This window comes from Protomyces lactucae-debilis (assembly GCF_002105105.1).
Source record: "Protomyces lactucae-debilis strain 12-1054 chromosome Unknown BCR37scaffold_14, whole genome shotgun sequence".
NCBI classification, from domain to species: domain Eukaryota; kingdom Fungi; phylum Ascomycota; class Taphrinomycetes; order Taphrinales; family Protomycetaceae; genus Protomyces; species Protomyces lactucae-debilis.
The window spans coordinates 401,510-423,350 of NW_024468006.1; the positions used below are offsets into that span (position 1 = coordinate 401,510).

General features: G+C 52.2%; 10 protein-coding genes across 10 annotated transcripts; 6 read left to right on the forward strand and 4 right to left on the reverse strand.

Moving 5' to 3' along the window:
- BCR37DRAFT_360035 (P-loop containing nucleoside triphosphate hydrolase protein) lies at nt 1-4,813 on the forward strand. The gene is made up of 2 exons (XM_040868220.1): nt 1-230; nt 270-4,813. The coding sequence occupies exons 1-2, from the start codon at nt 96-98 to the stop codon at nt 4,710-4,712; spliced, it is 4,578 nt and encodes a 1,525-aa protein (XP_040724178.1). The 5' UTR covers nt 1-95; the 3' UTR covers nt 4,713-4,813.
- A 105-nt stretch (nt 4,814-4,918) lies between these two features.
- BCR37DRAFT_349207 (SecY subunit domain-containing protein) lies at nt 4,919-6,438 on the forward strand (the record flags this gene model as incomplete). Its single annotated transcript, XM_040867907.1, has 3 exons — nt 4,919-4,951; nt 4,995-5,201; nt 5,242-6,438. 3 exons carry the CDS (start codon nt 4,919-4,921, stop codon nt 6,436-6,438), a joined length of 1,437 nt encoding a protein of 478 aa, XP_040724179.1.
- Nucleotides 6,439-6,730: 292 nt separating this feature from the next.
- BCR37DRAFT_394102 (kinase-like domain-containing protein) lies at nt 6,731-9,135 on the forward strand (the record flags this gene model as incomplete). Its single annotated transcript, XM_040871408.1, has 2 exons — nt 6,731-7,014; nt 7,053-9,135. The coding sequence occupies 2 exons, from the start codon at nt 6,731-6,733 to the stop codon at nt 9,133-9,135; spliced, it is 2,367 nt and encodes a 788-aa protein (XP_040724180.1).
- Nucleotides 9,083-10,793, reverse strand: BCR37DRAFT_381501 (WD40-repeat-containing domain protein). Its single transcript, XM_040869712.1, has one exon. It carries the CDS (start codon nt 10,721-10,723, stop codon nt 9,182-9,184), a length of 1,542 nt encoding a protein of 513 aa, XP_040724181.1. The 5' UTR covers nt 10,724-10,793; the 3' UTR covers nt 9,083-9,181.
- Nucleotides 10,794-10,851: 58 nt separating this feature from the next.
- On the forward strand, nt 10,852-12,696 carry BCR37DRAFT_399787 (CwfJ C-terminus 1-domain-containing protein-like protein). Its single transcript, XM_040871784.1, has 2 exons — nt 10,852-12,181; nt 12,221-12,696. Exons 1-2 carry the CDS (start codon nt 10,948-10,950, stop codon nt 12,487-12,489), a joined length of 1,503 nt encoding a protein of 500 aa, XP_040724182.1. The 5' UTR covers nt 10,852-10,947; the 3' UTR covers nt 12,490-12,696.
- Nucleotides 12,584-13,295, forward strand: BCR37DRAFT_394105 (uncharacterized protein; the record flags this gene model as incomplete). Its single annotated transcript, XM_040871409.1, has 2 exons — nt 12,584-12,696; nt 12,734-13,295. 2 exons carry the CDS (start codon nt 12,584-12,586, stop codon nt 13,293-13,295), a joined length of 675 nt encoding a protein of 224 aa, XP_040724183.1.
- A 1,485-nt stretch (nt 13,296-14,780) lies between these two features.
- Nucleotides 14,781-15,867, reverse strand: BCR37DRAFT_349223 (SAC3/GANP/Nin1/mts3/eIF-3 p25 family-domain-containing protein; the record flags this gene model as incomplete). The annotated part of the gene is made up of 2 exons (XM_040867909.1): nt 14,781-15,412; nt 15,450-15,867. Coding segments are annotated over 2 exons (1,050 nt in total), but the record flags the coding sequence as incomplete, so codon positions are not given.
- Nucleotides 15,868-16,162: 295 nt separating this feature from the next.
- On the forward strand, nt 16,163-17,232 carry BCR37DRAFT_381504 (pfkB family carbohydrate kinase). The gene has a single exon (XM_040869713.1). The coding sequence runs from the start codon at nt 16,189-16,191 to the stop codon at nt 17,224-17,226; it is 1,038 nt and encodes a 345-aa protein (XP_040724185.1). The 5' UTR covers nt 16,163-16,188; the 3' UTR covers nt 17,227-17,232.
- A 60-nt stretch (nt 17,233-17,292) lies between these two features.
- BCR37DRAFT_381506 (ribosomal protein YL16) lies at nt 17,293-18,192 on the reverse strand. Its single transcript, XM_040869714.1, has one exon. The coding sequence runs from the start codon at nt 18,130-18,132 to the stop codon at nt 17,602-17,604; it is 531 nt and encodes a 176-aa protein (XP_040724186.1). The 5' UTR covers nt 18,133-18,192; the 3' UTR covers nt 17,293-17,601.
- A 133-nt stretch (nt 18,193-18,325) lies between these two features.
- Nucleotides 18,326-21,536, reverse strand: BCR37DRAFT_394109 (timeless protein-domain-containing protein; the record flags this gene model as incomplete). The annotated part of the gene is made up of 2 exons (XM_040871410.1): nt 18,326-21,213; nt 21,254-21,536. The coding sequence occupies 2 exons, from the start codon at nt 21,534-21,536 to the stop codon at nt 18,326-18,328; spliced, it is 3,171 nt and encodes a 1,056-aa protein (XP_040724187.1).
- Between the last annotated feature and the right edge of the window lie 305 nt (nt 21,537-21,841).

The following is a 21,841-nucleotide window of genomic DNA, read 5'->3' on the forward strand; positions in this document are numbered from 1 at the left end:
CAGCAACAACCACCACCACCACCTCACCAGGCAGTCGCAGCAAGCACGGCCCTGCTCTGAGAAGCACAAGACACAACAGGGCAAAGGCCCTCTCCATGGCAGATCACTATAATGTTGGCCAGCGATGTTGGTTCCAGCACGACGACCAGGCGTATGTCTCTGGCGAACTGACCAAGCGCACACAAGATGGACCCAATATCACCTTGCTTTTCACGGATGAAGAGGGCCGGGTAGGTCATCAACTTACTGAGTACTTGCGCTGACCCTAGCAACATACAGTCGCCACGACAGAGGATAAAATCAAAGCAGAAGACGCGTTCCTGCCTCCTCTGCGCAACCCGGCCATCCTGGAACAAGGCATTGAAGACTTGACGGACCTCTCAAACCTCAACACACCTTCTGTTCTTCATGCCATCCGGACGCGCTACCAGCAGCAGCAGATTTACACCTACTCGGGCATCGTCTTGATTGCGGTCAACCCATTCCAGTCCATCCCCGCCTACAGCAACGAGTGGGTCCAGCAGTACTCCAACAAGCCCAAGGTATCCATTGAACCTCACTTGTTTGCCATTGCAGAGGAAGCATACCGATGCATGAAGCGCGAGGGCAAGAACCAAACAATCATTGTTTCTGGGGAGTCTGGCGCAGGCAAAACCGTATCGGCAAAATACATCATGCGATACTTTGCAACAGTCGAAGACCCTGACCAGCCGCGTGTCCGAGATCGCGCTGATGGCATGAGCCACACCGAGAAGCAGATTCTCGCCACCAATCCCATCATGGAGGCCTTTGGTAATGCCAAAACAACGCGCAATGACAATTCTTCGCGTTTTGGCAAGTACATTGAGATCCTCTTTGACAAGTCGTATGAGATTATCGGAGCCAAGATTCGCACCTATCTGCTCGAGCGCTCAAGGCTCAATTTTCAAGCTGCCACGGAACGCAACTACCACATTTTCTACCAACTATGTGCTGGCTTGAACGCAGAGCAAAAGAAGCTACTGTCTCTTGAAGATTGCTCCGCTTACAAATACCTCAATCAAGGTGGCGAATCAAAGATTGTCAACGTCGACGACGCGGAAGAATTTGCCGCCACGCAAGCATCCTTAACGACCATCGGTGTTTCTGAGGACGACCAAACCTCAATTTGGCGCATCCTGGCTGGTCTCCTGCATCTCGGCAATGTCGAAATTACGGCGTCGCGCGATACAGCTGTCCTCAGTTCTACTGACGAAAGCCTTGTTAAAGTATGCAGCCTCCTTGAAATTGATCCGGCCCTCTTTACCAAGTGGCTCATCAAGAAGCAAGTCAAAGCAAGGAATGAGAAGATTGAATCAGCTCGCCCCCAAAAAGAGGCGCTCGTGGTGCGTGACTCCATCACAAAGTTCATCTACAGCAGTCTCTTTGATTGGCTTGTTCGTGCCATCAACACAAGTCTCGCTTCCGACGAGGTGTTGGCCAAGGTCAAGTCCTTCATCGGCGTGCTCGACATCTATGGCTTTGAGCATTTCCAGCGCAATTCCTTCGAACAATTCTGCATCAATTACGCCAATGAAAAGCTGCAGCAAGAGTTCAATTCGCATGTCTTTAAGCTTGAGCAAGAAGAGTACCTTCGTGAAGAGATCCCCTGGGAGATGATTGACTTTTCCGACAACGGGCCGGCCATTGACTTGATTGAAGGCAAGTCAAGCATCTTGTCTTTGCTCGACGAGCAATGTCGATTACCCTCTGGAAACGATGCTGCATTCAGGCAAAGAATCACAGAGACGTTCAAGGACAACCCCAACTTTGAGGTGCCAAAGCTCAAAAACTCGTCCTTTACAGTCAAGCACTATGCGCTGCCGGTCACATACGAAGCAGACGGCTTTTTGGAAAAGAACAAGGATACCCTGCCTGACGAGCTCTTTGAGGTATTGAACGCCAGTAAGAATGCCTTTTTCAGGGACGTCCTTGCGAGTTCTGCAGCACTTGCACCGGTTGACGTCAAGAAGCCTGGCACTGTTGCACGAAAGCCGACTCTTGGGTCTATCTTCAAGAACTCGCTCGGCAAGCTCATGGAGACGATTGATGAAACGAATGCTCACTACATCCGCTGCATCAAACCAAATGAAGCGAAACGTCCGTGGGAATTTGAGCCCAACATGGTCATGGGCCAGATGACGGCGTGTGGTGTGCTGGAAACGATTCGCATCAGTTGTGCTGGCTACCCGTCGCGTTGGACATTTGCTGAGTTTGTCGAGCGTTACTTCAGCCTGGTTCCTTCTTCCCAACTACAGCCAAAGGGAGACGAGCCGTTGGACATTCGCGACATTTCCAGGCGTATCCTCAAAGCAGTATTCCCGACCGACACTGGTTATCAGATTGGCTTGACGAAGATCTTCTTCAAGCCAGGCATGCTCTCAACCGTGGAGGAGCGACGTTCAGCCAGGCTACATGCATGTGCATTAATGATACAAAAGCACATCAAGGGCTGGCTCGTCTTCCGGCGTTACATGCGCCTGAGGGCAACAGTGGGGGCTTTGCAAGCTCTCTCGAAGGGTCGACTTGCTAGACTCAAGGCAGAACGTATGCGGCTAGAGCGTGCGCATGCCATCCAAATACAAGCAATTCTTCGCGGCTTCTTCGCTCGTCGTCAATATACAGATCTCCGACGAAACAAGGCAGCCACAACCATCCAACATCGCTACCGCGCACATCAAGCGCATTCGCGCTGGACAAAGCTCAACAGCTGTGCCACCACTTTGCAAAAGAATTACAAAGTCAAATTGGCGAAACGCGAAGTGGTCAAGCTTCGTAAGGAGCAGACAGAAGTGCGTGCCTTTGCAGAGAAGAATGCCGGCTTGGAAAACAAAATCATCTCCCTGTCGAATGAGCTGCGAGATGCAAAGCGAGAGGCAAAGTCACTGCAAGGCAAGTTGCAAACGCTCAATGCACAGCTAGAAAGTATAACGGCCGCCAAAACAACCCTTGAGACCAGTCACAGCGATGCGCAGCGAGAGCTCGCGTCTACTCGCGAGCAAGCATCAGGCTTCTCGGTGGCGACCGCTAAAGTTCAAGAGTTGCTGGCAAAGCTCCAGACCTCCGAGACGTCACTCGAGGCACGCTCCGTTGAATTTGATACTTTGCAAAAGCAGCTGGACGCCAAATCAGCCGCGCTGCAAGCAGCTCTCGATGAGGTGCAAGAGGAACGCGAGACACGGGCCTCTCTCCAGCAAGAGATGGCCAAGCTGAAGGCTAGCATGACGGCACTAGCACCGATCAATGGATCGCCAGAGACCACACGGACGACCCAACCAGCACGCAAGACATCAAATCGCCATACAGTTGTGCTACCGAATGGACACAATAGTGAGTTTGACGTCGGATTCGATGCTCGCCGTGTCTCCGTTGGAGAAGTGATTGCTCAGCGTCACATTTCGGGTACATCCATGGTGACGAGCAATGCCGACAAGATCATGGAGATTCTCGAAGATGATGACCTGATGAATAACGAAATCATGTACGGCATGATTCAAGCGCTCAAAATCCCACAAGCAAGTCTGCAGACCCCACCCTCTGAAGCGGATGTCTTGTTCCCTGCGCAACTGATCAATCTGATTGTCCAACAAATGTGGCAACAGGGCTTCGTCAAGGAGTCGGAGCGCTTCCTGGCCAATGTCATGCAGTCCATTCAACAGCAAGTCATGACTTTTACTGGCGAAGATATTATTGCGCCTGGTGCGTTCTGGATGTCGAACGTTCATGAGATTTTATCCTTTGTGTGTATGGCCGAAAACGACATCTTGGGCGGCACTCAGGAAATGGAGAGAGACGAACTGCAGGAGTACGATCGCTTGATTGGACTGGTCAAGCACGATCTAGAATCGCTTGAGTTCAACATCTACCACACCTGGCTCCAAGAAATCAAAAAGAAGCTGAGCAAGATGATCATCCCTGCAACAATTGAGACTCAATCTTTGCCTGGTTTCATGACGAATGAGCCTTCAAGATTCTTTAACAAATTGCTTCCTAGTTCCGGCCCTGCCTTCACCATGGATGAATTGCTGAATCTCTTCAACAAGGTGTTCAAGACAATCCGGTCCTTCTACCTAGAAGCAAGCATCATGAAGCAGGCCCTGACTGAAATGCTCAAGCTAGTTGGCGTTGTTGCCTTCAATGACTTGCTCATGCGGCGCAACTTTTTGTCATGGAAGCGCGGTCTTCAGATCAATTACAACATCACGAGGATTGAAGAGTGGTGCAAGAGCCACGACTTGCCCGAGGGGACCTTGCAGCTGGAGCACCTAATGCAGGCCACCAAGCTACTCCAGCTCAAGAAGGTGACGATTGCCGATGTTGAGATTCTCTATGATATCTGCTGGTGCCTGTCGAATCGGCAGATCCACCGGCTCATCAACCAGTACTACCCGGCAGACTATGAGAACCCACTCAGCCCTGAAATACTCAAGGCTGTAGCTGGGAGAATCACAGAGGAGGAACGGACAGAAATCTTGCTGGATGCCAAGCCCCTCACAGACTCTGGCGAGTTTGAGATCCCAGAGCCGCGGGAGATCCAGGCTGTGCCCATTCCATATGTGCCGTCCTACTTGAGCCTGATTCGGGTGAAGCTACTGCTGAAGTTGGTAGCCGAGGAGCAGCCTGAGCTGGTTGAGCCGCGGCCTGCTGTGCTCTCGCTGCCGCAGTCGAGAGATGAGACATCTACACAGGTATAATAGAGTTCTTCGGACGTACTTACTGCGTCTTGACTAGGTACAAACTGTTGCTTAGAAGTAGTGACTTAGTAGTGTAGCAGAATAGCCGACTTTTTGGGTCCAAGTTGCCAGCGAAACAGACTTGAGCCAGCACCAGCAGCATCCACACGGTCACACACCACGCAAGCAAAGGCCACACAGCAAGGCCCTCTCTTGCCTCCCTCACGATGAGCTCCCTACGCGTCCTAGACCTCATCAAGGTAAGCCATCCGCTCATTCGGCCCTGCAAGCTAACACAACAAGCCCTTCTCCGCGTTCCTGCCAGAGATCGTCTCGCCAGAACGCAAGGTGCCCTTCAACCAGAAGCTGGGATGGACGGCCGTCACGCTCCTCATCTTCCTGGTCATGTCCCAGGTGCCTCTGTACGGAATCGTGTCGTCAGATTCCTCGGACCCGCTCTATGTTTTGCGGATGATTATGGCCTCCAACAGAGGAACCCTCATGGAGCTTGTAAGGCCTGAGCCATCCAGTAGAAGTTTGCTGACAGCAGGGAATCACGCCTATTATCACGTCTGGCATGTTCATTCAGCTCCTGGCTGGCTCGCAACTCATTGATGTCAACCTCGACCTCAAGTCTGACCGCGAACTCTTCCAGACCATGCAAAAGGTGCTGGCTCTCATCATCTCAATTGGACAGGCTATTGTGTATGTCGCTTCTGGTACCTATGGACAACCTGCAGAACTTGGATGGGGTGTGTGCCTCTTGCTCTGCCTCCAACTCATCACGGCCTCCATGATTGTCATCTTGCTCGATGAACTGCTCTCCAAGGGCTATGGTCTGGGATCTGGTATCTCTCTTTTCATTGCTACCAATGTCTGTGAAGGCATCATCTGGAAAGCATTTAGCCCAACAACTGTCAACACCGGCAAAGGCCCTCAATTTGAGGGAGCCGTCATTGCCTTCTTCCACCTCCTCTTTACGCGCAGCAACAAGCTTGGTGCCCTGAGAGATGCCTTTTTCCGATCCAATCTGCCCAACTTGTCCAATCTGGTTGCAACGGTGGCTGTCTTTGCCGCAGTCATCTATCTGCAGGGATTCCGTGTCGAAATCCCAGTCAAGTCTGCCAAATTCCGTGGTCAGCGTGGTACTTTCCCCGTCAAGCTCTTCTACACGAGCAACATGCCCATCATGCTCGAGTCTGCGTTGACGTCTAATGTCTTTTTGGTTTCGCAGATGCTTTACAACAAGTTTCCCAGCAACTTCTTCGTCAGCTTGCTTGGTGTCTGGGAAGGTGTCGAGGGCACCGGTCAGATTCGTGCCACGTCTGGGCTCGCCTACTACATGACTGCTCCTCTGTCGATGAAAGAGGCCCTCCTTGATCCCATCCACACTGCTGTCTACGTTGTCTTTATTGTCACTGCCTGTGCCACGTTCTCGAAGCTGTGGATCGAGGTATCTGGTTCCAGTCCTCGTGATGTGGCCAAGCAGCTCAAGGAGCAGCAGATGGTGATGGCTGGTCACCGCGAGCAGTCTATGTACAAGGAGCTCAAGCGCATCATCCCTACGGCAGCCTGGCTGTCTGGTGCTACGATCGGAGCTCTGGCAATCACCTCTGACTTGCTCGGTGCCCTGGGATCTGGCACGGGTGTGCTTCTGTGCGTGACGATTCTGTATGGCCTGTTGGAAGCTGTTGCCAAGGAGAGCAACAGCAATGTGGCCGGCATGGCTGATCTGCTGGGCCTGTAGATAGCCGCCTAGGTAAGGTTCTACTCAGTCTACTTAGTCGACTTCTATTTACCCTACTGCTGGCCCTGGGCTCTGCCGTAGTCTCTGTAGCCTGGTCCTGGTTCCTGGTCGACGCGAAAGTGACGACGCAGCAAGCGACGCAAAGGCGACAACTCCTCCTCAAGCCTACGGCAACGTGTAGCACAGTCCAGGAGACGAGCGCATGTCAGGCGGCACCTATAGCAAGCACCCTGCTCCCTGCTCAAGCTCCATTACACTCTGTCTGCCTCGCTAGAACGACTCTGCCGCAGCCATGAATATTGGTACCCCAGCACCCATATCTGACGCGAAACAGCCCCGGCTAATTGACCTCCCAGACTGGCAGCGCGCCAATAGCTACGGGTCCAAGAGTGACCCTGGTGCAATGAGCCCAGGCCGCACACAGGGCGCGTCTCCATACAAGTCACCTCGCAAGAGTCCACAGCTCGGACTCGGCGGAGCAGGCTCACCGCGTCTGCAGCCCCTCACCATGCGTGAGCCTCAGCAGCCTGCGAACGATCGCTTCCGACGCGTCTCGGAGATTGGCTTACGGCCAAGGTATGCCTGATGTACATTCTACTGGTGACTGACTCCAGGTGCAACTCACAACCTCCATTGCGTCGCGCCAATCCAGATGGCGGCTACCTCTCCCCATTACAAGCAGCCACAACGCACTTGCTCCAGACGTATCGCATCTGCAATCCAAATTTCAATTATCTCAGCTCGCGTAATCCCCGCAGGGTGTTGACGAAGCCGTCGGAAGGCACAAAGAATGAAGGTTTCGACAATGACGATTCAGACTATATCTTGTATGTCAATGACATCCTGGGCATTAACGAGGGCCACAAGTACCTGATCTTGGATGTCTTGGGTCAAGGCACCTTTGGACAGGTCGTCAAATGTCAAAATATGAAGACTTTAGAGGTCGTTGCCGTCAAGGTCATCAAGAACAAGACGGCCTATTTCAATCAATCAATGATGGAGGTGACAATATTGGATTTGCTCAACAACAAGCTGGATGCAAAGGACGAACATCACATCCTGAGGCTCAAGGACACCTTTATCCATCGGCACCATTTGTGCTTGGTGTTCGAACTGCTCAGCGTCAACCTCTACGAACTCATTAAGCAAAACCAATTTAGAGGTCTCTCAATCAATTTGGTCAAGGTTTTCTCTGGTCAGCTCCTAGACGCCATGACTGTCCTCAACGAAGCCAACATCATTCACTGTGACCTCAAGCCGGAAAACATTCTGCTCAAAAACTTGGAAACGCCCAACATAAAGGTAATCGATTTCGGCAGCGCCTGCCATGAACGTCAAACAGTCTACACCTACATACAGAGTAGATTCTACCGGTCTCCCGAGGTACTACTTGGCTTGCCCTACTCTGCCGCCATTGACATCTGGTCGCTTGGCTGCATTGTAGCAGAACTGTTCCTGGGTCTGCCCCTGTTTCCCGGATCATCCGAGTACAATCAAATGACACGCATTACAGAGATGCTTGGGCAGCCGCCTGCATGGATGCTTGAGATGGGCAAACAGAGTGGCGAGTTCTTTGAGAAGTCGGTTGAAACGGACGCAGCAGGCAAAAAGCGTTACCGGCTTAAGAGTTTGGAACAGTACAGTCGCGAGCATGGTGTCACTGAGCAGCCAAGCAAGCGATACTTCCAAGAGACGACATTACAGCAAATCATTGCGCGCTATCCGCTACCAAGAAAGAACATGACAGATAAGGAAAAGCACAAGGAGGAGATCACGCGAAACGCGTTCGTCGACTTTGTTGGCGGCCTGCTCAATCTGAACCCGCTCGAGCGCTGGTCGCCACAGCAGGCGAAGATGCATCCGTTCATAACAGGCGCGGAATTCAGAGGCTCCTTTGTGCCGCCCATGTATCGGCCTATTAAAAGACCTTCTGCTGAGAACCCGTTGCCGCCGCCACCATCGCATCACAATCAGGCACCACAGCAGAAGGCTGCCGAGCAACTCATTGCAAGCCAAGCTATCGCACACGAGCAGGCAGAAGCGCGAATCGCACAGAAACAAGCACAGCAACAGCAAGCGGCAGCAGAGCAACACGCACAGCAAGCTGCAGCTCAAGCTGCCGTTCTTGCAGCTCAACAACAAGCCCAACATGCCGCTCAACAGCAACAGCAGATACAGCAGCAAGCATACATGAATTCAAACCCGTACGAACAGAACCCCTATCTGCAGTCTAGTCAGTATGCATACCACCCCGGGTCGCCACAATACGAGCGCTTTCCTGGCCGTCACAGTTACTCGCAGCAGTCGCCATCGGCCGCCTCGCCCACAATGCAATACTATCCTCAAGGGATGCAGCAGCCGCCGCCCTTGCATCTCAACGTTCCGCAGCAACATCACGGGCAATACCCACAGCAACAGCAACAGCAAACGTTTGGCCAGCGGCGTGCCAGGGCCGGTACAATGGGTAATATCGAGGTGCCAGTCAACTTGCAGCGGCAGGCGCAGATGATGAATCCGCAAGTGCTCGGCAATGCCAATTACGGCTGGCAAGGTGCGATGCAGGTGGCGCAACCAAACAATTATATGGGTCAAGGGCAAGGGTCTGGCGACAACAGACGAGGTTCCATTCACCAGCCGATGGACGGAGAAAGACGCATGGATGACCCTAATCTCAATTACCTCGAGCGCTGGCTATAATAGATTCTCAGCTGGCTTCCTCTAACGTGCCTTGCATTAGAATATGCTACATGTTACTCAGACTCCAAAGCGTCACCTTGCCTGCCTCATTGCCCACGGACAGCATCTCTGTCTGAGGCGAAAAGGCGATACCGCCAATTTTGCCCAACGGAGTGCTCTGCGTTGGCCAGTTTGAAAAGACTGTGCACGAAGGTAAATGTACCATGCGCAGCGCATCCTTTTTAGCGCGACTCGCCATGGCCAGGATTTGTCCATCGCTCGAGATTTGCAAATCATGAATGCTCGTTGTGATTTGGTCCAGCGAACGCGTTGGCACAGGCGCTATCTCGTTGCCTGTCTTGCGACGATCGTAGACATTGACGATGCCTGACTTGCTGCCAACAGCGATCCACCGGTCATCCAGTCCACCGGTTGCTAGCTTGGTGGTATTCAATCCACCATAATCCGTCCATCGACGCAGCACCCGACGCTCAGCTAGATTGTAATCCCATATCTCAGCAGCCAAATTTGCAATCATCAAGGTGCCATCTTGCAACCAACGCAAATCACTGATGCCCTTTGTCACCTTGACCGCGTCCAGCCACTGGCCCGTATCAGCCGAGAGTAAATTGACCCAACCACCTGATCCAGCAAGCGCCATGAACTTGCCGTCATGGCTCAGCGAAAACTGCTCCATAGACTTTTGCAAACTTTCGTGACCGTACATGCGCGAGATCTTGTCGACTTGACCAGTCTCGAGGTCCCAAATGTGAAAGTGTTTTCTGCGACTTCCTGCAAACACCCGCTTTCCGTCAGGTTGGAAGACAGCATTTTGAATAGGCACGTTACGCAGATATAGGGACGATGCAGGTGTGTTCAATTTGCCATCAATGTGAAAGATGCGTAAGGTTTGATCGTAACCACCGGTCAGAAGCAGAGGGAAGCTCGGATGGAAAGACATGGTCTGAATTGCTGAATGCGACGGCGCCTGCTGGTTTGCATCGCGGAGACGTTTGATGGCGAGCTTGCCGGGTTGCCGAGTGCGAGCCTTGCTTAAGCGTGTGAGCGGTTTCGATGATGCAAGCAGCGCCTTGAGTGGATCAGCTGAGTTTGTCACTTCGGCTTCGTCGCCAGAGTCATCAGAGGCAGAGTCAGAAGCATCTCCAGAGCGGACACGCTTGCGACGCGAAGGTGGAAGCGCCCAATCTGGGACTGGGTAAACCTTTTCAAATTGTGCACGCAACCGTCGTTCATAGACGATCCCATTGATGACATCTTCATCTTCCGTTCGACGCAGCTTACGCAGCTTTGGAATGGATGATAGGGAGATCTGCAATGTCTCGTCATCGCTGTCGTGCCATGCAGGAGGGTAGGACTCGTCATCCAAGTCCATAGCTTGCGAATCTTCTTGCTCTGACGCTTGAGAAAGGCCATTATCGACCATGAAGAGGTCAGCATCAGCCAAACCGCCAAACTCATCGCCCTCGTCAGCAGGCGCATTCCCCTCGCCTTCATTATCGTCAGAGGACACTTCGAAGCGGTCCTCGAAGTCGTCTTCGCCAAAGACGGCCGCCTCTAAATTGCGCTCTAGCTGCGTCTTGGTAGACATCGGGTCCGCTCTGCTCGAAGTGATCTGACCTGTACAAGCTTATATATTCTCGTCGCCTTTGCAGATGTCGCAAGTGTAGCTGAATTGTGCGTGAACATTTATTTTTCTGGCGACCCGTCTCACGCATCAAGGAGCAGCCCAAGAGCACAAGAAACCAGCTGGCCTCCTACGAGCCTGCATCCATATATACTGGCCGTGTCTTGGTTGGAAGGCTAGACTACTATATGAAAGTTCTTGTGCTCGGCGACTCGCGGGGTGACTATGAACGAACCTTCAAGAAAGCTGCCTCGCTCTTGAGCAAGCAATCATTTGATTGCATCATCTGCTTGGGTGACCTGCTCCCGCCTACATGCTCAACGGAATGCTTGCAAGAGCTTTTCAAAAGTCGTCCCGTCGAAGCACCGTGTTACTTCATGCAAGGACCCGCGGGAGTCGCTGCAGAGGTCCTTGCGAAAGCCGAAGCTGAACACGGACAAGTCGCTGCGAACCTCTTCTACCTCGGCGAGTCTGGCTTGCTGACACTCACCGAAGGTCTCGGCATAGGCTTTCATTCAGAGTCCGTTCCTTCTGCGGTTCCTAGTCTGTTGGGCGCGAAGGATTTGGACATGCTTCTCCTAGACGAGCTACCACCATTGAATTCTGAACTCAAGTCACCCTATCACGATACATGCATCCAGTTGCTGGAGGGTGTGCTTCCTAAATACGTATTTGCTTGTGATAAGCAGTACGCAGAGAGAAGGCCCTTCAAGCAGATGGGCCGGGTGGTTCGCGAGATTGCCTTGGCCAGTGTCGCCAATGCCGAAAAATCAAAATGGTTTTATGCCTTCAACTGGCAAAGTCAAAGCCCGGCCCCTGAAGTATTGGCCGCAGCAGTGTCAAATCCATATCGGCAGTCGAAACCAGGGCCAGAGCCAGATCAGGAGGTTGTCACGGCCAATACGGCTGACTACCCTGCGGCTCCGGGAAAGCGGAAATCACCGCCAGAAGGCTATTGCTGCAAGCTATGCTCCCAAGTAGATGATCACTACTACAAAGACTGCCCTAATAGGCAGCAGCGGAAGCGACAAAAGACTATTCGACAAGTTGCAGCTGTTCGTCCAGACACCTGCTTCTTCTGCCTTTCGAATCCTACATTGGCAAGACACTTACTAGTCAGTATTGGCGATCATGGCAGCTATATGGCGCTGCCAAAGGGTGCAATGACGCCAAATCACGTCTTGGTCGTTCCTGTGTCACATGTACCGACCATCAAATCGCTCGATGAAGCGAGGGAGGAAGTCGAGGGTGAGATGCTACGATACACAGAAGCGCTTGACAAGTTTTATGCTACAATTGGCTCTATTGCTGTTGTCTTTGAGCTTGCAAGGTCCACTGGCGTACATATCCACTGGCAGGTCATTCCAATTGACCCACTCAAGTGCGATGAAATCATGGCCGCATTTCGCGTGCAAGGCGAAGGTGAGTAGTCTCTCAAAAAAGACAATGCTAATGGTTCAGCAAACAGCACACCGCTTCGAGAAGAATCTTCTGGTTCAGAAGCAGACGACTTTTTCAGAGTGACGGTACCGAGCAGGAACATCACCCTGACTGCTCCTCTCCAAGCTAGCGCCCGCTTTGACCTGCAATTCGGCCGGCGTGTCATTGCTAATGTCATGGGTGTGCCTAAGCGCGCCCACTGGAAGGACTGTATACGTACGGATGCACAGGAGGCCTCGGATGCGGATGCATTCAAGAGGGCCTTCAAGGAGTTTGATCCTTCTTTGTAGTTTCCTGCCTGGCACGACCATCTGAACTGGGTCCACTCATTTTTGGCAACGACACGCAAGGGAAAACAATCAACAAAGCACTACATCATCAGCCATGGCATCTGTTCTGGAGCATGAGCGCCGTGGTATCCTCATTCACGAGATTCTGACTCCGCAAAAACAGTCTCTCTCCAATACAATTCGAGAATCGCCGCTCGTTGCGCTCATGTAATTCTTCTGTGCTCAAACACGTCACTGACAATAGGCGCGAATGCATCGATACACCGCGCAGGCTGCTGTCCGACGACGATCGAGACTGTCATCTACCATCCGCGCGCAGGACTGGACCGCGTAGTGAGCGCCGGCATGGGCATGCCAAGTTAGTCGCTTTCGACCTCCCCGCAAAGTCACCATCGAAGGAGTTGCCGCTAAGCAGCAAAAGGCGTTTGCGCACATTCACAAATACATCGCCGAGCAGAGTTTTAGCTGTTAAGGATGAAAATGCAAGACCAGTGACTGCCGACGGCGCAAAGTTGGGAAGCAAGCTCAACTCGCTCAGCGTCCAAAGCGATTCTGCAGTAGAGCTCAAGTCAATGAACAAGCGCAATCGAGATCTCTTGAAGCAAATGACTATTCTTGAACAACAATTGGGCACGCTCCAAGACAATCTTGAGGACCGCGACACCCGGATCGTCCAATTGACGCGCCTCGTTCAATTCCTAGCGACTGAGGTCAATGTTTACACGAGTACGCTTGAAGATGAAGTGGAGCAGCAGCGGGCCAAGATACAGCAATTGGAAAAAATGGCAGCCGGTGCATATCACTGATTGTTATAACATTCCCTATTCCAAATTGTTCGCCCAAGAAAGTGTGTGTTTTGCCTCTTCTATTGCACGCATTAGTGCTGATGTCTGAGTAGAAGGCTTAGACAATGTATCTATAGCCAACGCATTGATGACTTTACTCGGCTGCAAAGGCAACAATTGTGAATCGTAGAACGAATTGCGCGCGGCACGCCCTTTCTGCTTGGTTGGCCTCTGCTCGTGCGTCGACTCTTGTGCTCGCAACGCTTGAGCACGAAGGAGTATCCGCTCTTGCTCATCTGCAGTGATCTGATGAATTGCACTGCTCAAAGCACGCTCTAATACAGCATGAAAATCGTCTACCCGATCCATGCTTGCCATACAAACGAACCAAGCCGATTGGACAGGCGTGCGAGGGTCTGCCATGATACGTTCTAAGGCAAGGTTTGTCATCGCTTCCTCCGGTGTTGTTGGCTCAAAAGATACAACGATTAGAACGCACTTCACGCGTGATGTAGTAGCGCAACTTTGAAGCGACTCCAAGAGTCTTTGTGACGAAGTGACCCAATCAGAGGTGCATTCAAACAGAAGAGCCGCCAATTGTCTGAGCGGTCCTGACGGAGGCTCAACAGAGAATTCAATGCTGAGATTTTTGGTCAAGTCGTCGAACGGAGCGAATTTGTTTGAGAGCCAACGCGAGCTTGGACTGGATTTGTTTTTGACGGAAACGAACATGGTCCACGGCTCTGATTGATGCTGATTTGCTAGATCAAGCCATTGTGTTGCTGGGTGTAGAGGCTGCCAAAACCGTTCAGCGAGCGTCTTGATGCGGTGAATATCAACAGCGGCTGGGGCTTCGGTCTTGAAGAAAGTAGAATAAGAGCGTTTCAGAGGCCGTGTAGGAGGCTTTTGCAAAACTGCAAGGGCTTCAACATAAGCTGCTCGTCGTTGCACTTCGGCTTCATCACGCTGTCTAGCTTCCACTCTTTGCCGTCGAGTAGAATTGAGAGCATGCTTGAGCCGATTCAGAGCAGTCCTCAGTAAAGCGCGACGCCGAGTCATGTCAGCGATGGAGTCACGTATGGCAGTTGCCAATTGATCGCGTAGTAGACCAGCACAAAGCTCCCTCGCTGTCGCCCTTATAAAATGATTGCGCTGGTCGAGCTGCGATTTACGATGTTGCAAAGAGTTCTGCACTGCGACAGCCAGGTGATCCGCGACTGCCGATTGAAAGAACCCTCGTGAGATAACCCTGAGCACAGGCTCGAAAGTTGACGGTGGCGGCAGACTAGGCTGTTGTACATTTGATAGGGTCACTTCGGACTTCTTGCGTTCCATGAAGGTTGGCACGGTTATTGGAAGGGTCAATGGCTGGACTTGAGGGGCGGGAGCTGCATTCGGTACTTGGCTGTATTGGCGTGAACGCTCGACAGATGCCTCTGGCAATGCTGGCATGCTTGGCACCGTTTTCTTTACAGTTGGCTTTGCTGTTGCAACCGGACCAGAGGATCCACGCACAATCTCATTCAGCGGCGTCGCATTCCTTTTGGCCTCGACTATTCTTTTAGACATCGTTTGTAACGTAAAGACATCCGTCTCGTCAAAGGGTACATTCTTGTGCAGCTCAACACGCTGCAATCCGTTGTCGTCTAAGGTTGTAGCGACGCCAAAATGTTCCAAGAACTCTTGCACTTCTTCTGCGTCATCGAAACCTAGCGTGTACGCCATATCATTGACGAGGATGCCACTCTGCTGAGGCATGAACGCTTTCCGCATCGCTTTAAGGGCTCCTTTACGGACTTCAGTGAATTGCGTTTCGCACAAACATGCAGACAGGTAGTCTGTGAAACAACTTCCCAGAAGCTTAAAGAACCGCGCGTAAAGATTCTGCGAGCCTTCGCAATTGGGTGCCTTGAACCGGCCAAGTTCTTCGTTGCTGCGCTGGGCAAGACTGTACAAGCGCAGGGCGAGCTGAACATGCTTGGATTTTCGGATTTCAGGAGGCAAAGTCTGGACTTGCCTGAGGACATCTGGATCTCGGATACGCGTCAGAATGTGGTAACCGCGGAACTCAGCTTCACATGGCGAACACTGACCAAGTTGCCGTTGTTCAATGTAGTATTCGGCCAATGATTGTAGTGCTAATGTCAGCCTCATTGATAGACAGGTCTTGGTTACTCTTGCGAAGTTGTTCAGTCTCTTGCTGCTCACTAAAGCCCGTGACGGCACGCATCAGATGCAGACTGAGGATGTGGAACCTGGCGATACGCTCATGACATAGGATAGCCTCAGGGCCACGATTGTTTTGCAGGGTAAAATCCTGTCGTATGGACCGAGTGCGATCACGTATAAAGCCATGGGTCAGCTCCAGAGCATCCCCGCCGCAAAGTATGTAGTCCAACAGATAGTCGAGCGTCGACACAAGCACATGCGGCGGTCTCACATCCGAGGGCAACGCCTGCTCGTTGCCTGCCGCTGGCCGATGAAAAGCCTTGATAGCACGGCTTGGATCTATACGGCCCGACAAAGGATCAAGCTCCCAGCGCTCGACATTGTTTTGGTATTCTCGCTGTTCCCGCTCAAACTGGGGGCACATATCGGAGCATGTACCAAGGAAGGTTGTTGCCTGATCGAGAGACTTGGGATGCTCTGGGTCATCAATCAGGCCTTGTTTGATGGCGAGCTGCCTCTCTCCATCACGCCGTAGCTTGAGCTCTTCATACCGATTCCCGGCAGGCCCATCGAATGTCCTGGTCGCCTGACCATTGGAGCCGCCGTCCATGCAGTGTCCTCACCAGCCGCGTGCCATGCAGAGACCTTCACAGAGCCCGGGCGTGTCTTCCTGCTATGCGAAGTTGTGCGTTTGTGGTTTGCTCTTCTCTCTCTACACACCACCACATCTACTCCCAAGAAAACCATGTCTTTCCAAGTCTTTGGCCTCGGCAACCCGCTGCTTGACCTGCAGACGAGGAATGCAGAATACCTCAAGAAATACGACCTCAAGGCTGACGACGCCATTCTCGCCGAAGAGAAGCACGAACCGCTCTATGACGAAGTGGCTAAGGAGGGCGATGTGCACTACACTGCCGGTGGAGCTGCCCAAAACACCTTGCGTGGTGCTCAGTACATGCTTCCAGCCAAGTCTACGGTCTACGTGGGCGCTGCTGGCAAGGACAAGTTTGCAGACCAGCTTCGTGCAGCCAATGACCGTGAGGGCCTTCGCACGGAGTACTATGTAGACGAAACGACCCCGACCGGCACCTGTGCCGTCATCTTGAGCGGCCACCACCGCTCTCTCTGCACACGTCTTGGTGCAGCCAACAATTACAACCTCGAGCACCTGAAGTCTCCCGAAATTTGGAAGCTTGTTGAGGGAGCCAAGTATTACTACGTCGGTGGCTACCACCTGACAGTCTGTGTACCTGCCATCAAGGCGCTTGGTGAGCACGCTGCCGAGCAAAACAAGCCCTTCCTCATGAACTTGTCTGCTCCCTTCCTCGCTCAATTCTTCAAGGACCAGATGGACTCTGTTGCTGAGTACTGGGATTACCTCATTGGCAATGAGAGTGAGGCTCTTGCATACGCCGAATCACACAGCTTGGAGACCAAGGACATTGCTGAGATTGCAAAACACATTGCTGCTCTGCCCAAGAAGAACACTCAGCGTCAGCGTGTTGTGATCATCACACAAGGAGCTGACGCCACCATCATCGCCGAGGCCCAAGCTGGAGGAGGTGAAGTCAAGGTGCACACGAAAAACACGGAGAAGCTCGACACCAAAGAAATCGTTGACACCAACGGCGCAGGCGATGCATTCGCAGGCGGCTTCTTGGGCTACCTTGCTCAGGGCAAATCGCTCGATGAATGTATTGACGCCGGTCACTGGCTTGCTCGCCAGACCATCAAGCTGGATGGGCCCAATTACCCCTTCCCCAAGCAGACATACAGCGCTTGAGCGCTTTCCGAGCTCAGTCATCACCTCATCTCAACAAGAGGTTGACTGCGAACTGATGAGTAACGATCCTTTGGCTACGTCAACAAGGCATAGGCATCATGCTTCAAATAGAGTAGTTAGAAGAATTGCTAAGACATAGCATACAAATCTACAAGCAGGACACGAGTCACGGAATTTGTTGTGTAAATCATTGTGTAAGGCACAAAGTGTCACAAGCTTGTATCTTATCATCGCAGACACGGGTAAAGACAAGGCAAGGAAAGCGGAAGACAACACTCTTGCAAGTGGCTCCGAGTGATTTTGTGTGATGCTTTTACAGATGGCCTTGCAGCCAAAGAGCCGTGGCGTAATGCGAGATGCTACTGGCGTTCTGCTTCAGAACTTCATGAGATGAGGACGGTCGCCCTTGCTGAGGGAGAACGACGAGGCGAGGTACGCGCGCAAGTCTGGTGTGCCCTTGATGATGCTGATGAGCTCCTTGTCGACGGTCTTCTGGTCCTCTACACGAGAAGCGGCAGGTGCCTTCTTCTCCTTCTTGTCGCCGAAGAAGTCACCTTCTGACTTCTTGCCCTTAGGAACCTTCTCCCGCGCAAAGTAGGCGTTGTCGAACTTCTCGAGCGAGAGGGCTGATGGGAGATCGAGCTTGGTTGAGGTGGCGATGAGGTAGGCTGGGTTCACACGACGGAGGGGCACGCCATTGACCTTGAAGGGGCCTGAGACGAGGACGGTGTCGTTGATCTGCTTGAGGGCGACCACGCGCTTTCCACGGAAACGGCCGGCGAGAATGATGCAGACAGTGCCGGGTGTGAGGGAAGAACGAAGCTTGGTTGGGTTCTGGACTTTCCTGTTCTTCTTTGGGAGGGATGAGTCGTCTGCTGGGTAGTACTTTGGAGGTGCGAGAGTCATGGCTGGCTGTTGTATGTGCTGGTCAAGTAGCAAGAAAGCCGTGGTGTACTAAGCAGTGTCTGAGTGTCGAGTTGTCGCTGGCTCGGAATTTTATTTTTTGTTTCTTTCTGTGACTGCGATGTACAACTGCGAGATGGGTCGCTCACTTATTCACTTACCTACTTACCTACTTACTCACTCACTCGCTAGTAGCTTACTCCCCGTCGCTCTCTGCAAGCACAGCCAGCCTCTGCTTCTTTGCCTTGCCTGCCCCAAGATTGTCTGAGTTTGCTGCACGCTTGCTCGCCATGAGCCTTGCGCCCTCGCCCATTGCTCCATCATCATCCGACACATCCGAGCTGAGAAACAGCTTTTGCTCAGCCAGAAAGTTTTCCTTGTCTGACGCATCCCCGGCTTCCTCCATAGCAACCTTGCCCTTTGGCATCCTCCGAGGGATTGTCTGACTGGCCTCCTGCTGCGAGGTTGATTCGAGCTGCATTTGCTGGCGTTGCTGGCGTTGCTGCCGCTGCGCCTCTTCCCGTGCAAAGAATGCTGCCATCTCCGCTTCGTCTTCCGCGTCCGAGTCTTCGATATACTTCGCAGACTTGATCTGAGCATTACGACTTTGCTCAGCAGCTTTACGCTTGACAAGACGCTCCTGCGCATCGTCGCCACTACCCGCATCATCGTCCTGCTCCGAAGAGCGCCGGGCTCGGCGCCGCCTGGGTGCAGCTCTCTTCTTCGGAACTTTGACGTTTCTCTCTGCATCAGAAGCAGCGTCATCATCGCTTGGTGAAGAGCCATCCGTGTGGTAGCTGGACGCCTTTGCTTTACGCCGAAAGAAGGTCATGACAGTCTCATCCATCTCAATGCTAGGTGGACTGCGCAGATAGCCCTGCAGCAACCCTACATTCCGTCTGAGCCCATCAAGATCTGTATCTGCAGCCATCATGAAGCTCGAGCGGTCGTCTTGATCCGCTTCGCAGTCAAGGAGTCGCAGCAATAGTCTCGCCTTATTATTCTTGTGCATCACCTCTCCAATCTCGGCCTCACCATGCAAAACTGCAGCAGCGTAGACCACTGCGGGCGCCTCTTCGGATTTAGCATGCAGCACCTGATGACGTGCAGTCCACGCGTCGCGCTCAGACAAGATGTTGGTCAGCTCTTGATGCACCCATTTGACAAATGCTTCGTCCTCTTGCATCAAGATGGCAACAGCTGCGCGAATGCCCTCAGATCTTGATGTCGATGCCTTCAACTCGAGCTCAGCTGGTGTCCGTGTCGCCTTCTTCTCTGGAGGAGGTCGATCCATGTTGTGTGTCAGATAGTATGGGTTCTGACCGAGCTTGTTGAAGAGAACCTCCCAACCTAGTGCAGGGGCCTCCATGAGCTGCTTTGCAAAACGTTTCATGTAGTAGTCGCAGAACGCTTGCAATTCGCCCCTGGCGCTGTTCGAAGAGATGGCAGTCTTGTCTTGGAGGATGCGGTGTAATAGTTCGACGAGATCTAACCTGTACAGGAGAAGCTCCTGTTGTTGCTTGACGAAGACACGATGCAAGAAACCAACGCAACGTTTTAATTGATCTCCACTCAGGTCGGCATAATATTCCAAGAGCGCCATGAATGTGTCAATGGCATGATCGTTTGTGAACTTGGCCTCAAACTTGGCAAAGTTGAACGCCCGCTCCGTTACTACTGCGCGAGCACTCTCCTCATCCGATGAGTCTTCTTGTGCATTGGCTGATGCTGTCTTGCCCCTTTTTTGGCGTTGCCGTCTTGCCCTGACGTAGACGTGTGTCTTTGTTGAGCAGTATTTTTCAAGCATCTTGAGTACAACAGATGCCAAATCGGTAATTGTATTGAGATAGCCAAGAGACTGATTGGTATAGCCCTTGACAGCGAGCACAATCTGTTCCAAGCTCGACTCCTCGTAAAAGAGATTTGCCAGTAGGTTGTCAGCAATTTCCTGAAAGCTAGTATCCGATGACAATGACATGGCATTGACAGTCATAAGAAGCTGCTTGAAACAGTCAAAGGCGGCTTGAGCTTCTTTGTAGACCTTGAGGTCCAACGCTTCACGAATCATCTTTCGCAATATTATATGAGCACGCGCCTCGAGCATAGATGCTATCAGAGTATAATCAGCGTCGTCGGCGAAGTCCTCATTGTCTTTGGAGACGGGTCGGCAAGACGATTGGGCTCGCAAGGCTTGTAAGAACCAAGCTTGCAGGTAGAAGAATTGAATGCGATTCTCAGGAGCAATGCGAAAGTGTTCATTCTCAAGCCCCTTGAGCATCGTTGAGAACAAAGGATTGAAGCCGGCTTCGAGGAAAGCGGTGGCAAAAGCTGCCAAAGTGACACGAGACTCAACGTTTATGGAGATGCTGAGCTCGAGATCGTCCTCAGACTTGATCTTCCTCTGAGGTTTGTTCCATCGCTTGCTTGCTTCAATTCCTTGGAAATTGCCAAACTGCTCGCTTTCCACGAGACCTGTCTGACTTGCCACGGTGAAGCGGCGCGAGTCTTTGACCACAGAGACCATCGTGCCAAACCTATTATGCCGAGTGTGCGCCTTGACTCGACTGTTGCGTCGCATATCCTTCTCACTGTCTAGAAGGGTGGTGAGATCAGACTTGATGGCGCTAGACAAGGCCACGGTAGGACCATGTGCGTAAACAGCCATCGGCGATACACCTCGAAGAAGACGATACATCAAGTCCATAACGATGACATCTTCGTCATTGAAGTCGGAACCCATGCCAGAGGCGAGGACGTTGATGAAGTCGAAAGCATAACCGCGCTGGAAGGCCAAGATGGTGTCAGATCTATTGATTTTCTCATCGATAGCTGCCAAATTTCGCAGTAAATACAAGACAAGACGGATGATGCCAGTATCCTTGTCGCTCCTGGAGGACCGAACTAATGCCAAAGAAGGGAATGCGACGCGCATGATGCTGCCAAGAATGTCGCAGTCAGCGTTGAATAAGATAGCGCGCTTGTAGCTCGTTTGCGCAAGCTTCAGATTCGGAAATTGCTCATGCTTCGTCTGGCTCGATTGTTCGTCGAGCTCCAGTGGCCATGTCAACGGAACAAGAATCTCCACTAGAAATTAGACACGTCGTCGGAAAAGGCTTGGTCATACCGCACGCCTGGCAAATTCGCCTTTGCACTTCATCTTCAGCATCCGAGAGAGACCAGCCCGCTAAGATTGGACACAAGTCATTGGAGACTATGTTCATGGACGCAAGGGCAGCTTTGATGTCCCAGAGATCGCGAGAGTCATCGTAAAACTTGAGCCAGCGTTTCAAGTCGCGCAAGCAGCCGAGTCCATCGTCGCCCAGGACATAGGGGGAGTTTGGCGCAGTTTGATCGCGCCCTCCAAGAGCTGAAGCAAGATTCTGCAGCGCAGCGGCGTAGGAAGCCATCGCCAGGCTGTCAAATACGTTGAAGTGTTGTGACTCGTAAGGGAGTCGCCGTCGCGTCGCGTCGCAACAAATTCCAGGATTTGCGCACGGTGACTTAGAGCGACGCGACGCTACTTTAACGAGTTACTCTACAATCTGCGCGCCTCTCGCTTCAAACGTCGCTTCTCTCATTTACATCTATGCCTTTGTAAATGAAGAAACGTCCTTGCACTGCTCCCCTTGGCGGTATTGAACTTTGATGCTACAAATCCTCGCACGACCAGCGTCCGCGCACGGCATTTGAACCATATCTTGGATCGCGGTTA